The sequence below is a fragment of the Sycon ciliatum genome, chromosome 4 (genome assembly GCF_964019385.1).
Source record: "Sycon ciliatum chromosome 4, ocSycCili1.1, whole genome shotgun sequence".
Taxonomy (NCBI): Eukaryota; Metazoa; Porifera; class Calcarea; order Leucosolenida; family Sycettidae; genus Sycon; species Sycon ciliatum.
The window spans coordinates 11,899,126-11,915,033 of record NC_088646.1 but is presented as its reverse complement, the minus strand read 5'-3'; the positions used below and the strand labels follow the sequence as shown (position 1 = coordinate 11,915,033).

At 47.0% G+C, this 15,908-nt stretch overlaps 2 protein-coding genes across 4 annotated transcripts in view; both read left to right on the top strand.

Annotated features, from left to right (window-relative positions):
- The window catches only part of LOC135814504 (serine-rich adhesin for platelets-like), a 34,931-nt gene extending 30,326 nt beyond the window's left edge, over positions 1-4,605 (top strand). For both annotated transcript variants that reach the window (XM_065327630.1, XM_065327629.1), the window contains 5 exons: positions 623-739; positions 1,177-1,215; positions 1,494-1,549; positions 2,580-2,663; positions 2,963-4,605. In XM_065327630.1, the coding sequence (XP_065183702.1) occupies positions 623-739; positions 1,177-1,215; positions 1,494-1,549; positions 2,580-2,663; positions 2,963-3,691 (1,025 nt within the window). In that variant the 3' untranslated portion in view covers positions 3,692-4,605. The remainder of the gene's footprint in view (positions 1-622; positions 740-1,176; positions 1,216-1,493; positions 1,550-2,579; positions 2,664-2,962) is intronic.
- Positions 4,606-5,660: 1,055 nt separating this feature from the next.
- On the top strand, positions 5,661-13,870 carry LOC135814503 (vacuolar protein sorting-associated protein 35-like). 2 transcript variants are annotated; one of them, XM_065327626.1, is made up of 16 exons: positions 5,661-5,802; positions 5,885-5,989; positions 6,065-6,161; positions 6,986-7,109; positions 7,519-7,707; positions 8,243-8,453; positions 8,960-9,043; positions 9,466-9,672; positions 9,942-10,093; positions 10,378-10,645; positions 10,796-10,885; positions 11,250-11,372; positions 11,556-11,735; positions 12,072-12,308; positions 12,519-12,662; positions 13,139-13,870. In XM_065327626.1, exons 1-16 carry the CDS (start codon positions 5,800-5,802, stop codon positions 13,310-13,312), a joined length of 2,388 nt encoding a protein of 795 aa, XP_065183698.1. In that variant the 5' UTR covers positions 5,661-5,799; the 3' UTR covers positions 13,313-13,870. The 2 variants fall into 2 exon arrangements, with proteins under 2 accessions (XP_065183698.1, XP_065183699.1); XM_065327627.1 differs by lacking the exons at positions 5,661-5,802; positions 5,885-5,989; positions 6,065-6,161; positions 6,986-7,109; positions 7,519-7,707 and adding an exon at positions 7,770-7,809.
- Positions 13,871-15,908: the final 2,038 nt, after the last annotated feature.

The following is a 15,908-nucleotide window of genomic DNA, read 5'->3' as shown; positions in this document are numbered from 1 at the left end:
ACAAAGACTTACTCTTTCGATATGTCCAGCATAGAAGCAACGAAATGCGGTGGCACGAAAATAGGTCAGGCGACGAAATTTCAACGAAAAAAGAAAAGGAGACAAACCGACACCAAACTACAGAATTTCGCCGTTCTTGAAGAACTCATAACAGAAAAAGGTGAAAGGCGACTACTGAATCCTCGAGTGCGACGACTAACTCAGAGAAAGCGTGAGACTGGCAAGCAGTGTATTTACATGCAAACGATCATATGTTGAGAATGCCTTGAGAAAAGTGCACAAAAAGGTGCATCTGAAAAATAGAACTCGTGTTCCAAAGTGATTTTTCAAATCTGGTGCATCGACTGGGAGGGAGGGAGGTAGGGAGAGAGAGGGGGGGGGGGGGAGAGAGAGAGAGGGGAGAGAGAGAGGGGGGGGGGAGAGAGAAAGGGTGAGAGAGAGAGAGAGAGAGAGAGAGAGAGAGAGAGAGAGTTCTTTATTCATCTAATCGGAAACAGCCGCTGCTGGTGCTGCTGCTGGTGCTGCTGCTGGTGCTGCTGCTGGTGCTGCTGCTGGTGCTGCTGCTGTGGGTGTTGGCGCCGTCGTCTTGGCCGTGCTTGTGCATGCATATGTGTTCCTATAGCTTGTGTTGATCTGGTGGAAGTGTCAGTTTCCTCATCACAATCGTATATTACGGATGTATCAGCCAGTCTCACTGCACTGCGTAGGGTTGATAGAGCCCCAGACACAACTGGAGAAGGTATGCACATGTATAATAATGTCAACCACTCAATGTGTATATGTATGTGTGTATGTTCGTTGTAGGCATATTCGTATGTGTGTGGGTATATGTGCGTGTCCGTGTGCGTGTGTGTGTGTGTGTGTGTGTCTGTGTCTGTGTGTGTGTGTGCGTGCGTGTATGTGTGCATGCGTGTGTCACTGTGTGTGGGAGGGGGGGGGGGGAGGGAGTAGGCCCGATTGCTTGTGTTCTTGTTTGTACCAGTGCGCTTCAGTGTGTTTTGTGTCTATTTGAAAGAGTCATTTGGTTGCCAATAAGTTGTTGCTGCTGCTGTTGTTGTTGGACTTCTTGAGGCCCGATTGTTATGCTGATCAGTTCATATCCCTGCTGATTGTTTTCAATCGTAAGCTGAAGGATATTAAAGATGCATGTGTGTCTCAAATATGTTTGTTGTGCAGTCTTAGATTGGCAAGATGAAGCTATGACATTGGAAGCAGGTGAGCCTGTAGCATTGCTTTTCTCTTTTACTGAAATCGGCATATTCCCATTCTCTTATCTTCCTTCCTCGTGTTATTTTAATGCAGGTACATTCTTAAGCTATCTTTATTGTCCCGGCGCACAATTTTCCCACGATCTTTTTAGATTGTGGCATGATAAAATCATGTATTCATGCTGCCTCTGTGCGTTCTGATGCAGCATTGGAACGTGTTCAACTGACACCATTGTGCTGCGTGTGCTTGGGTGTTGTTGTTTTGTGTTTCTCTTGTCTCCCCAGACCCTGCTAGTCGAGATGATAAGCCCGCTGTTGGAGAATCAGATGACGAGGAAAGGGTGAGTGCAAGTTCTGTTTATAATGTGGTCTCTGCTTTATTTTAAGCTGGGTGGATTGAGTAAACTGTGCTTGTTTTTGATTCAACGAGAACCTTTTTACGCTTGCAAACACTAGCACAAATAGTTGTACAGCCTACAATCAAAAATGTCCCCACTTGTCTTCTGGCTAGCGTACGCTTCATGTATTCAGAAAGCCCAGCTTCAAGGTTTTCATTGCATTCTGATGACCAACTCAGAGTAGGATGTCAGAAAATCAGGAATGCTGCCGGGCTGCTGACGGTGTATGAACCGCCACATCCAAGCATGCAAGGGATTTCGACGGCCAGCTGTTAACGGCAGTGACGAGTTCCAGGTTGCTTGCCCTGGACACTTGCTATGGACAGCGACCAGCTATCCTGCTGCAGCTGGTCACAGTTGAGCAAAGGCCCTGAGACACCCTTCGGTGCAATCCTCACTCAGTTTCCCCGCAAATCCGAAACACCCTTCGGTGCAATCCTCACTCAGTTTCCCCGCAAATCCAAAGTGGAATACAGTCAGACCTCGCATAACCGCTTACATCCGTTTTGCACAAAAATATCCGGATAGGCGAGGGAACAGGATAATCGAACACACATACTGTATGTATGCATGGCGTGTGCTGTAAATCGGTAACCAGCGATTTTCTTCCGGATGGCGAGGGATCCGAATAAAAGAGGACCGGATAAGCGCGGTCTGACTGTACATTCAATGTCATTGATGCTACGTCCTTCACGGGATCCATAGTTCAGTATCAATGCCTTTCTTCACTGTATTGCTGTGTACGGATGTACATCTGTACGTCATGCTGTGTACGTATGTACATGTGTATGGAAGTACTGTGTGGACATGGAAATCCGGTCGGAGGTCAAGCGGCCCCAGGGCGTTGGCCATGCAGCCGTGAGTACGCATACGATCAACATGTGCACTGTATGCAACGTTCTGTACGCATCATTCGACCGGATTTCTATGTCCATGACAGTGTATATGTGCGTCATGTTCTTTTTGACTGCAGGTGTATGAAGCCACGGTGGATAGTAGTGACGAATCCGAGAATGAAACGAGAAAGCTAACACCCTCTGAGAGGCGTGCAGAGATAGTGAGAGCATGGGTTGGGTCGTGCTATTGTTGATCTGCTGGTTTGTGAGTTGCCCTTCCATCTCCACTCCTATAGCAGTGTAGTAAGGATGCCTTGGAATGTACTACAGTGTAGTCATGCTGTTGTTGCCATTGCTGCTGCTGCTGCTGTTGTTGTTGTCGTTGTTGTTAAAGATCTCTTGGTATCCCTAGTCCCTTCCATTGCTCGTTGATCATGTAGTGAATTAGCTGCATTTACATGTACAGTAGCATTTCTGTTTTCGTTCTCTACTCTGTTGTGTTGTGTTCTGATGTGCTCAGGAGCGCCGACAGCGGGAAGCTGAGGAACCCCTGCGCATGGTGAGAGAGCTCAAAGCTGTGCTTGCATCCAGGCAAGCGAATGCTGTACTGCGCAAGTCTGCCGCCGCCGCTACATCCACCAGTGCAAGTGCTGATGCATCGACTGCTTCCACTACGTCTGAGGCCACTGCTAGTGCTGCTGCCGTGTCGTCAAAGGTCACCGAGAGCAGCACCAATGGCACTGTATCCGATTCAACTGCTGGAGCACCTGATCTATCTGAATGCATCCAACCTGAGTCTGTTCCAAGAGCAGAGTCTAGTGGTCAGTGCATGCCTGGTCCAGATGATAGTTACATCCACAGGAGAGATGATATCACCACCACCATCAGCAGCACCACCACCAGCAGCAGCACTAACGACAGTAGCACAAACACACAGTCTGCTGATGCTCTGGCACCACTATGCAGTAATCAGCCTGGGGACAATGTACCTAGCTCGGCGCTTGCTGCAAACAAGCAAGTGGAATCCACCAGGGTTGACCAGCATGTAGATGATCACTGCTCAGCTACTACCGAAGCCAGTTCATTATCTCCAACACACTTGTTTGCGACGTCGTCGACACCTTCGTCAATGGCCCAAATGGCTGCTATGTTGGCACTGAGAGGGCGCTCAGCTGCAGGCCTTGGCAAGGTTGAGACATTTGGAAGTGACGAGTCAGACGAGAGTGATAAAAGTGAGGAGGATGTGTGAGTGTTTATGACGGTGGAGCAAGCAGCTGTGCCGCTGTTGCTCCACAACTCTCCAGCCACTTTGTTGCGCAATCAATTGTACCGCGACTGCTCTGACAGTTAGAATGCACTCATCCTACTCCAGCCACTTTGTGTTCAGAGGTACTCAGTATGCTTAGCAGTGGCTCAGGACCGCAAGTTGCGGTTCGTTGTGCCAGAGAAAACACTATGTCCTAGTGTTAGGCACTTTTGATGTGAATCGAAGGGCTACGTTAAGTATGGAGCTTAGCAGGTCCATGATCACAGCTATGCGACTTCCAGTGATTGCCGTACCAAACAGGCCTGCTGGAACCGGTCCGGTTGGTCAGGTTATTGCCGGACCAACTTTTTGGCCACCAACATGTGTTTGGTACTGTGGAGGGCATATGTATCCAACGTTTCGATACCCAAAGTATGAAAGGCCACAATTCTACCGAGCCAATCAAAAACTGCTTCCAGTGATTGCCCTACCAATACACCAGCTGTAGTAGTAGGTCCAATACCAAGCAACCGTGTACCCTGCCTCCTTTCTGTACATCACACACTATGAAGAAATTGCAGGAACCTGGCATACGGTATTGAACTACCAGGGGCGTAGCAGCCGCTCCGGCCGGTCCGGCTTTGGCCGGACCACTTTTTCGCCCGACCACGACCACCATAGTTAAACAATGCCAAAAGTGCCCAGAATGCAGGATTTTGCACCCTAATTTTAAAAAAAAACAGGGGGGAGATCCCCCTGGACCCCCCCCCCCCCCCCCTGGCCGGACCACCGCCATCGGCGGTGCTACGCGCCTGACTACTGATGTCTTCACATGACTGTACAATCATGTATATGCCTTACATTGGTACTGAGTTTGAGATTTTAACCCTTTTTTTCGGTAGATGCGGGCGTCACCGTTTTCAATTTTTATTTTGCCACAAGCATCAGTTGCTCTCTTATTCCTCCTTTCAAGACCTAGTACCTGAAGCATAATCCGTATTAGCAGATACCCTACATAAATTGTGAATACTAGTACGTTGCACGTACAATGTATCTCGGCTTTCCTGTGCGGTATGTTCCTCTCTGCTTCTCTGCTGACCGACCAGAGCACTCACTCACACAGAGAACAGTGAATAGCCGGTTCGAGTACCGGCGGTAATCACTCCCTGACCCTAACTCTACCTGTAGCGTGTGATGTGAATCTGACCTACCCTCTGCTGAGTAGAGAATAAGAACGGGCCATCCTATGCAGCACCTTCCCTACCACATCAACTGGTATTGGTGTGACCACCGGTACCGCAGGGCTGGCTGCGGCATCGTCTCTGGTAACGTGATCACTTCAATACTGCTGGTGTATGGCCAGACAATGGTTGAGACACCAGTGATGGTAGCAGTCACTGGATGATCTGTCGCGCATAGATAGTTCTGCATGCATGCCATTACACCAGCGCCATGGTTACGGCTCATTGCTTTCTTGGACACTCTGCATTGTTTATGATAATATTATGGAATATGGAGTCCTTGTCCAGCCTCGAACTCGAAGACATAACATTGACTCACTGTGAGTAAAGTCTGCACACTGTACAGTGAAGTCACAGGAGAGCCCCTCGATAGGCCTCTACCGCCTGGAAACTGAAACGTCACCATGGTCACTGAAGACTCAAGTCACATGATTTCTCACTTGTCAGTTCAGGGAGTCGTAAAAATTTAATACCGAGTTCGTCAGATCTGTGCCGCGCCTCGCGGCCGCGGGAATGTTTAGCGCAAGGTGCGGGTGAGACCGCGCGGCTGCGCGATGACTGCCGACATGCGCGCGTACACGCGGATTCGGCCGATATGCACAGCTACACTGCAGGGCGCTAGGGCCGCGGCTTTCGCGCAAAAGAGCTGTACGTACCCGTGCGCGGTAGCGGGTACGGTACCGGTCAAACTCTGTTGAACATGGATGGGTATCCCCGGATACATGTACCAGTGTATGCATCACTGGCACTGTGCACGCTGCTGCTGTTCACTTCAAAATCAAGGGAGGTGAAAAATTGGCTGTGAAACTGTTTTGGTGTCCGCGAGTGCAGATGTTGTTGCAGTAAATTGCTGAGGCAGACGACGAAGTCATGGTATGGAGGCCATTGCTCCAGTTGCCTAGGCCAAGACATTATCCAGCTCACTATATGTTCTATTTGCTGTTGCTCTGATTAGCCGTCGGCCACGCAAAACCTGTCTCCGCAGGAGGAGCAGGAAAAGCTGTTGGAAGAAGCACTGCAGATTGTGAAAGCGCAGTCGTTTCAGATGAAAAGATGTTTAGTACGTGGTCCTTCGATTGTTTGAAGAAGCCTGAGATCCATGTTAACGCAGGGTCTCTGTGTGTTTCATGTGTAGGACAAGGCAAAACTGATGGACGCCCTGAAGAACGCTTCAACAATGCTTGGAGAGCTTCGAACGTCTATGTTGTCCCCTAAAACTTATTACGAGCTCTGTATCCTCCTCACGAACCATAGTTGACAGTCGATATCTAAAATGATTACAGTTGAATTAGGAGGGAGTGTGTAGATTTTCTGGTGAGATGTACATGTATGTGTACATTAGTTTGGGTGTACTGTAATTATTAAAATTAAATTAATTTGTGAAAACTAATGTTGAATGACCAAGTGCACATGTCAAGTCTTAGCATCTTGTGAATATTTGGTCATAGTGCCCCACTGCATTCACTACTAGTGCCTGTCGCCACTCGTGCTCCTCATGTGCCCGTCGTACAGTTCTGCATGCACGAGCCAGATCTTGGTAACACTGATAGTGGAAGACGTTTGACGTTCAAATATATAAAGCATTTCCTGAAACAAGCCCTGCACCAAAATAATCGCCGCCCGGTAATAGGCCCGGGGTTGAAAGGCGGTTGAAGTTTTCAAACCCTGCCTGAAAATATCTCCCAGGGACAATATGTTTGACACACATACATATTGTCATAGTGCAATGATCAACATGTCAATTATGATTACCGTACTTACTGGATGTTGTATATTGCATCTTTGTTGCCTGATAGTGATGCCAGCTAACATGACATGACATGGCATAAAGAATGGGTATCTTCCAAAACTGAAGAGCTCGTGTGCTGTTATTATGGAGCTGGACAGTTTAAGCCCATTCCTGAAACACGCATAATAACTTAATTAAATTATGGACAGATTGGTGAGGCGCAGGTTGAACACAGAATAGTACCAGTATACAATATAAATAAATACATTAGGCGATGAGTCAAGGGTGAAGAACACAGTCATGTTCCTTGACATAGTTGCATCTTAGATATGAGTGTATGCGATGAACTTCGGCATTTAGAACTCTTCCTAGTCGAGGAATTCAACAAGGGCCGCAGAATATCTGATCTCTATGAGCTTGTGCAGTATGCTGGTAACATTGTGCCAAGATTGTAAGTTGTTTGTGTATTGTGTGTGTGTGTTTGCTTGTGTTTGTGAGCGCGCGTGCATATGTTTGATGTCATGTTTTTAGTCACTTGGTGCTGTCTTTAAATATTAATTTAGTTATTATGTATGTAAGTATTGAGGTTACCTTTGTTTCCAGACTAGTCATGTACCCATCGCTCTAACTGAACTATTTCACACAACCGGCACAGTAACACTTTAATATAGCTGGGGATTGGAATGAAGATGAAGCTACAGGAAGTACATCATTTACCTTTTACCTGTTATGCTACTGAATGCTCTTAGAAGTACGATTTGGCGGTATTATGTTTGGAGTGTTTGTCACTGTGTTGTGTATTATGTTGTGTATTGTGTTGTGTATTATGTTGTCACTGTGTTGTTCTTGTTGTCTTGCAGGTACCTGCTGATCACTGTTGGTGCGGTGTATATTCGGGCAAATGAGGCTCCTCGCAAAGACATCTTGAAGGACTTGGTGGAGATGTGCCGTGGCGTACAGCATCCACAGCGCGGCCTGTTCTTGCGCAGCTATCTCCTGCAGTGCACCAGGAACATGCTGCCTGACATTGCTGTCAGCGCTGGGCAGAGGTGAGTCACCAGGAACATGCTGCTTGAAATTGTTGTTAACGTTTGACAGCGGTGAGTTGCCAGGAACATGCTGCCTGACATTGCTGTCAGCGCTGGGCAGAGGTGAGTCACCAGGAACATGCTGCTTGAAATTGTTGTTAACGTTTGACAGCGGTGAGTTGCCAGGAACATGCTGCCTGACATTGCTGTCAGCGCTGGTCAGGGGTGAGTGTGATGGCGCTGGACAGGGGTGGGTGCGATGGCGCTGCACTGGCAATGTTCCCCGCTCTCTATCTCACCTTCTTTTTACACATGAGACTAACTACTAACTGTGAGTTACTATTTCCTGTCTTATTCCCTGCATGGGCATATGAAAGGAGAGGTTTTGAGGCTCTTGTTGACCATTTAATAGCTGCTATACTTTCGACCACAGTTTCTTCTACACGCGTAGCGTGTAGCACTGTACTGCACTGCTGCATGCATGTGTTAGTTCACATCACCGTAGATGCTGGTAGGTTGTAAAGCGGCTTTCATTTGCTTTGTTTTTGGTGCACAGGCCAGAGGACGGTGACGTACGAGATTCACTAGATTTCATCCTGCTTAACTTCAGCGAGATGAACAAACTGTGGGTGCGTATGCAGCACCAGGGCCACTCACGGGAGCGCGACAAGAGAGAACGTGAGAGACAGGAGCTGCGTATTCTTGTTGGTACCAATCTTGTCCGCCTCAGCCAGCTGGACAGCATCGATGTCAACCTATACTCCAAGGTACATTCTACATTGTGCAACTACGTATTGGTCCCTTAGTATATGCAAGCCTTGCCTGATAACATGCACTGTTTCCCGTACAGCGGGTCCTCACCTTGTTCACGCTGTCATCGTGAAAGCGTATTGCTCTTTTGTAGTACTGTACATGCGCTCCATAGTGTTTCTCTCGGCCTGGTTACTGCAGGTTAGTGCAGGTTAGTGCAGGTGCCTGCTCATTGTCGACATGTCATAGCACACACTGTGTCTGTAGGGCTACAGTAGTCTCTGCTGTTGAGATGTTGCTAGTATGTAATACTAGTTACTGTTATGTTTGGCACACGTTCCCACATGAGTACAGCACTCAGCACTGTAGTCACACGGTGGATACATGGCAGGTCTGGTGATTGCTTTGTGCGTTAAACTCCAGAGTCACATAGTCATACCAGTTTTCTTTGCTCTTCTCTGTATGTGTAAGAATTCCCTTTGTGTTGTTGCTGTTATGTGTTTTTGTACTGGTCATCCTCTAGGTTGTGCTGAAGAGTATCCTGGAGCAGGTTGTGAGCTGCCGTGATGCTATTGCCCAGGAGTATCTGATGGAATGCGTCATTCAGGTAACACAGCACAGCACATCACTGACTGATCTGTTACTGTAGGTCAGCTGTAGCAGTTGAGAGTTTTGTATCTGATGGGGATTACCGGTATGCTTCATGGACACTACCCTAGACCTCTGATTGTTTTGCGCATGCCTCATTTCACTGGCATATGGCAGATTGCGAGTATGAATACGAATACTGCCCCAGATCAGTGCCTTCTTTGTGTTGCTTGTTCGTGTCATTACTAGACACCGTTCTGTGTGCTGTACTGGTGTACCAGATACAGGCAGTGTACATGCTGTACTGGTATTCCGGGTACAGGCAGTGTACATGCTGTACTGGTGTACCAGATACAGGCAGTGTACATGTACATGTAGTACATAACAGTTATGTCTGATAGTGTCATTGTGTGACTGACTGCTGTTGATATCTACGTGCAGGTCTTTCCGGATGAGTTTCACTTGGCCACACTGAGCACTTTCTTGAAGACAGTTGGTGACCTGCATAAGAGTGTCAATGTCAAGAACATTATCATTGCACTCATCGATCGATTGGCATCGTTTGCAAACCGAGACGAGACTAGCGGCATTCCGGATGACGTGCCACTGTTCGATATCTTCTCTGATCAGGTTGCGTCCATTATCCAGGTATGGAACATCTCCGTGCGTGCGGGCGCATGTGTGTGCTGGCTGGCTGGCTGCGTTGGCTATTGTGATATGTCATGCTTTGTATTGGGCATTTTATTATAACAAAGTTCCGAACTGCATGGAATTGGGACGTTATGAATGTGCATACAATTATGTGTTGTACTGATTTGCCCTGTATATTGTGTTGTTGTTATGTCATTGTGTATTGTGTAGAATATATTCCGTTAATGTTTCGCCCTGGTTTATGCATCATTGTTTTGCTTGTTCAGGTTCGTGATGATCTGGCATCTGAGGATGTTATTGCACTACAAGTATCACTCATCAACTTGGCACTGAAGTGCTATCGTGAGAGAATCGACTATGTTGACAAGGTTTTGAAGTCAACAATTGGCATCTTCTCATCTCGCCTCAAGCAAGAAAAGTATGTTCGATGCATTATACCTGGTGTTTCGTAGCGTGCAGGTGTGTGTGTTTGTGTGTGTGTGCGTGTGTGTGTGTGTGTACGGCAACACTATTGTGGGACACACCATTCTACTGTGTTCTCTCCTGGCTTGTCATATATTCTATTTCCACGTGTTCGTATGGAATGTGTGATCATTGAGGGCGGTGGCGTTCCTACGGATGCGGAGAACCCCGTCTGACTGGGTCTCGCGGAAACCGAGAATATGTGTTGAATGTGTGCATTGGACGTTTGCTCTTCTGTAGGGTTGACGGTGCAGTGTCTCGTGAACTATTGCGCTTGCTGAAGATTCCAGTTGATAACTACAAGGATGTCATCACCGTTCTCAAGCTGCAGCACTTTGCACCACTCTTTGAGTACTTTGCATACGATGCACGGAAGGACATCTCCGTGTATGTCATCAATAGTCTGATCGACCATGCAACGCAGCTGAAGACGCAGACGCAAGTTGACTGCCTGCTGCAGATGGTTGCACCACTAGTTGTGGACCAGGCTGATCAGCCTGAAGAGCCAGTAAGCATGTGTTATTGCCTATTGTATCTGCCTGTTCTATTTTCCTTTGGTTGTGTGCAAAGTGGTGTTATTGTTGTAAAATATGCCCTCACTACGACTGTCCATGTGTTCATTGGAAAACTAAAATATTGTACTCCTTTATTTCCCCAGGATGATCCAGAAGATTTTGTTGAGGAACAAGGCTTGATGGGTCGTATTGTGAATCTTTTCCAAGCTGATGGGGCTGACGATCAGTACCTGGTGAGTAACTAATTATATACATGTACTGCTACAGCACCACTTGTACTGCACACAAGCAAGAAGTAGGCATGTGCGCGCACACACGCTTATAATTTACTTACACACACGCGCACGCACTCACACACACACACGCACACGCACGCACACACATTATGTATAGACACCTGCACGTGATCTCCTGAAACTACCCTGCTCACAATCGTTGCCATCAAGAAGACTTTGTATTGTTGTGTATGGTCACTATGATATCGCTCTACCAACCCTGATCACATTACTGGTTGTGCTTTGTGCTGCCCTAGCAATAGGACATACACTATAATATGCATTGCCGTCAACATGTCTTTGCTCCGTGATAATAATGCAGATCCTGACAACGGCAAGGAAACATTTTGGTAATGGTGGTGAGAATCGCATCCGCTTCACTCTACCTGCCCTCGTCTTTGCTGCCTATCGTCTATCTCTCTGCTACTACAAGATCCGCGAAGAGGTGAGTCTTGCTGCTCTTCTCTATCCTGTCTCCATCACCATGTCTTTTGGCACTGGGCTCATTGTTGCTTTTCGCTGTGATGTCGTGTGTCTTCCTTAGTTAAGTAATATTGACCTGGTGTGCTGCTGCTGCTGCTTTGTGTGTGTGGGTGCTGGCTGTCTGCGCGTATGGGTGTTCTTGCAGGATGAGAAATGGAGTAAGAAGTGTGGAAAGATCTTCCAGTTTGCGCATCAAACGATTACAGCACTGGCCAAGGCAGATATGTCCGAGCTGGCCCTTCGCCTCTTTATCCAGGGTTCACTGACGGCGAATCAGATCAACTTTGATCAGAGCGAGACGGTTGCATACGAGTTCTTCAGTCAGGTAGGCTGCGGCAGCAGTTAGTGTTGTAGACAGCTCAATGGGGAGTTGCACGTAAATATTCTATTCAAACTGAAACACTTGACTGACTGGAGCCGACAAAGTCAGATGACACCTACTCGTGAAGTACGCATGTAAGACCCCCAGTTTGATCGAGGTGCTATTGTACAAGGTAGAAACTTTACAGTTTACACAGCACATTCGAGTACATGGAGTGGTTCACTTGTGTGTATCGGCCAGTCTACCTATAAAGCTATTTTGAATAACCAATCTCTTCTTGTTCAATTATTTGTCGAATATTGTTGTTTTGTGCTTGCTCATATCCTCTGCATGCTGTAGGCCTTCTCACTGTATGAAGATGAGATCAGTGAGTCTAGAGCGCAGTTGTCCGCTATCACCCTGCTTGTTGGCACGTTTGAACGCATGCGCTGCTTTAGTGATGAGAACCATGATACACTGCGCACACAGCTTGTTCTGGCCAGTAGCAAGCTGATGAAGAAGCCTGACCAGTGTCGTGCTGTGTCCGTCTCTTCACATCTCTTCTGGTCAAGTCGTACACGAGAGGCAGAGGAAGAGGTAAGTGAACTACAGGCTTGACAATGAGTAGACTCTCTGTCTCTCTGTCTCTCTCTCTCTGTCTCTCCTCTCTCTCTCTCTCTGTCTCTCCTCTCTCTCTCTCTCTCTCTCTCTCTCTCTCTCTCTCTCTCTCTCTTTCTTTCTCTTTCTCTCTCTATTCAGTACTCCACCATTGAACTGTGTTGTGTGTACATGTATTTGTATTTGTAGTGTCATGATGGTAAGCGTGTAATGGAGTGCCTCAAGAAGTCATTGCGTATTGCTGGACAGTGCATGGACGTATCTGCCGAGGTGCAGCTCTACGTAGAAGTGCTCAACCGCTATCTCTTTTACTACGAGAAGGGTGCCGATGAGGTGAGTGAAGTGTGATCATACTGACAATGGCATGTTGTATGTGTGCACTACTCACTGACAATACTGTGCCTGCTGTCGTACCTGACCAGGTTTCACTGCCAGGGCTAGACCTGTCCTGGGATGACCTGCCAGACATCTCTTTATGACTCATGATAGCTACACAGAGCGTTTCGTTTCTAGAGCATCCCATTCTAGCTTCGGGTCTACAGAGTTCTCATCATGTACAGCACTGGACAGTGAAGTCCAACTATTGCTCACTCTACAAGAGCTGTGTCACCAGTTGCATAGTGAACATTTGAACTGAGCTAGGTTGTAGAGCTGCAGGGCATCGAGGGCTGCTTGCCCCAGGGCATGGTAAATGTGCCCATGGTTGAATTTCACTAGTCGGAACGGTACATAAACATTTATGGGCTGTACCTCCTGGTCTGCATGTACTAGTAAGCATCTGCTTTCTTGGCTGTGTCCGTTCGCTGCAGGCAACAACCACTATTCTTAAGCAGGTCATTGAGAGGATCAAGGAGAAGTTGCCATCACTGGAAGGTGGTGAGGTGGCTGACCAAATCAACAAGCATTTCCAGAACACCCTGGTACATATCCGACACCAGCAAGAGGCAGAGGCTGAACACAACTATGCTGGCTTGGTGTTCTAGGAAAGAACATGGACATGCTGAACACGTCCTCTTTCAAGCGCTAGCATCCTTTCTGGCAATACGTACTGGCTTCTGGCGGCCTCGCAAACATCTTGTTCAAATTCTCGCATGCTCTACACATCTAAATTCTCATATTCTTCATGAAATGTCATGAAAAATCGTTGTTTTCATTTTTTTGGCTGCTCGCTTCTGATTGCAAGTAGGTGTTACAAGCGTCTAGTTCGTTGTTACTATCGGCACTCTGGAAACCTGCGTTTGTGCCACAATCATCTTCTTTGGTCAGGAAATTTCCATATTCATTTTTACCTCTACTTTCCCCCCTCTGGGTAACAGAATAAATTGGAAATGTGTACATTATAGCCTGGCTGGTCTGCGTGTAACATTGCATCTGTGCGTGTGTGTTTAGTTTACTGTTACCATTTACATTTGTAAACATTCGTTTTTGCAACAATTATCTTGTCTGGTCAGCAAATTTCCATATTCGTTTTTACCTTTACTTCTTTCCCTCTGGGTAACAGAATAGATTGGAAATATGTACATTATAATTATACCCTGGCATACCTGTTTGTTACTTTGTGAGTGTGGGTGCGTCCTTGCTTGCATGTGTGTGCATGTGTATGTGTGGGTGGGTGTTGGTGTGTCTGTGCATGTGTTGTCATCAGGAGTGGTATCCAAATCAAAGTTCGGGTGTGACTCCCTGGTTCTCACAAACTTTTTTAGTTTGGGCAGCGTTTTTGACTTTTCCTGTTGCGACTTTTTGCCCGTTTTGTATCAGGTTTGCTGCTATCCTCACTCAGTCAGTATAAGTTACTGCTCTGTGTGTGCATGTGCCCGGTCGCGTGCGTGCTGAGTAGTACTGTTGTTACTCTACTGGCTACACGTATGCAAGTACAGACATTCACGCCTTCAAACCAGATACAGTTGAATCTTCATGGGCAGCTAAGGCAGTAAAGACCTGTCCGCTAGCACTGTATTGATAATCAGTTCTGTCTTTAGGATTTCTACTAGTGTTCATGGCACCTCGCAATAACCAGGGAGTAGTACAATACCTATTGGTATACGCATTATAGAAGCCTTGCTTTGGTTACAAAGGTGGAGTACGCACACTCGAACAGTACAACCATAAACCGGTTGGCAGAGTCCGGGTCTTGCGACCATCGGAACCTTAGTTCGGACCCTCTTTATTTTAGGGGCGATGGTTGACCCTGCCCTGGGATATTTTTTAATTTTTTGGTACTTGCCGACAAACAACAAGTTCTAACCTAACAATAAGACTGAAGGGCGATTCACAATACAACTTTCTGCGATGAGTAGTTGCAGGACTGGCAGCACACTTGGCAACAGACTGCGGGTCACGTGACAGTCCATCATTATCTTTCAAGCAACCACGCAGGCACGCACACACTGTACATGGATATACTGTAGGAGTGTTGTTACCTCTACTACTATTACAGAGTACTGAGTCTGTGCCTGGCACTGGAATGCATGTGACGACACTGAGTGCAGGTACTGATGTACATCATGTGTTAACAGTGTTAGAAGCACTGCGGCTGGTTGTGCTACTGACAGTACTGTACAGCTGTTCATGGTACTGACTACTGTTTATACTTATAGACAAGAACTACTGCGTAAGGTGTAGTCTGAGTTTGAGCTGTCTAATGTCTGCTGGTCAATCATGACAGGTGGATTCTGAAAATGACAAGAGAGACGCCTTTGTGACGCCAGAGACTGTCAATGGCCCAAGACATTAGCTCTGAAGATGGGACACACACACACACACCACACACACACACACACACACACACACACACACACACACACACACACACACACACACACACACACACACACACACACACACGTGCGCACAATGCACTTACGTACATAGTGCCGTAGAGTGTTGCAGTAAAACAGTAGCGAGGGAAAAACAAACTACTCTCACACATTCATACCGTAGAATAGTGGCTAGTACACTGTACTGGCCAGCAGCTGTAGTAGTACGGTCACCATGGTCACGGGTAGTGACTAGTGTTGTTGTAGTACTAGTACTAGCAAGAGCAAGACTGCTGTGTGTTTTTCAGAGTTTGAATATTATCAACTGGGAGTCAACAGTGTCACCAGGTCACTCCTAGCAGAAGACTGAAGAAGAGTATGATACTTGTGACATGGTGCACACCAGCCATAGCTGTACGGTCGTGTGTGTGTGCGCTGGTTCGGTGCTTGTTATAGAAATTACTATCTGTACACCTGCCTTACACTCAGGTCTATTGCTGATAGTTTAGAGTAAGTCACCGTCTACTGTAGCTGCGGCTGCTCAAGCAGCTGTGGGCTACCATGAAGAGATCTTGCCCATCACCAAACCAGGGCAGACCTCAGACAACAGAACAGCCAACATGCTGGGTGGATGAGCTGCCAAAGGCTGTCAGAGACCTGCGTGATTCGCTATTTGCAATCTACACCAATGTCCGTACTCTGGTCGAGGACAGCAGCAGAGAGGAGGTGAGAAGTTTGAACATGGATGAGATCTTTGCAAACTTGCATGTTGTCCCACTTGAAGAGCTTAGTGCAAGAATGCAGCAGCTGAATGCTGACAAAA

Coding starts and splice junctions, on each gene's coding strand:
- LOC135814503 (XM_065327626.1), top strand. Junction 10,886..11,249: donor GGGCTGACGATCAGTACCTG/GTGAGTAACTAA, acceptor ATAATAATGCAG/ATCCTGACAACGGCAAGGAA. Junction 11,736..12,071: donor CATACGAGTTCTTCAGTCAG/GTAGGCTGCGGC, acceptor TGCATGCTGTAG/GCCTTCTCACTGTATGAAGA.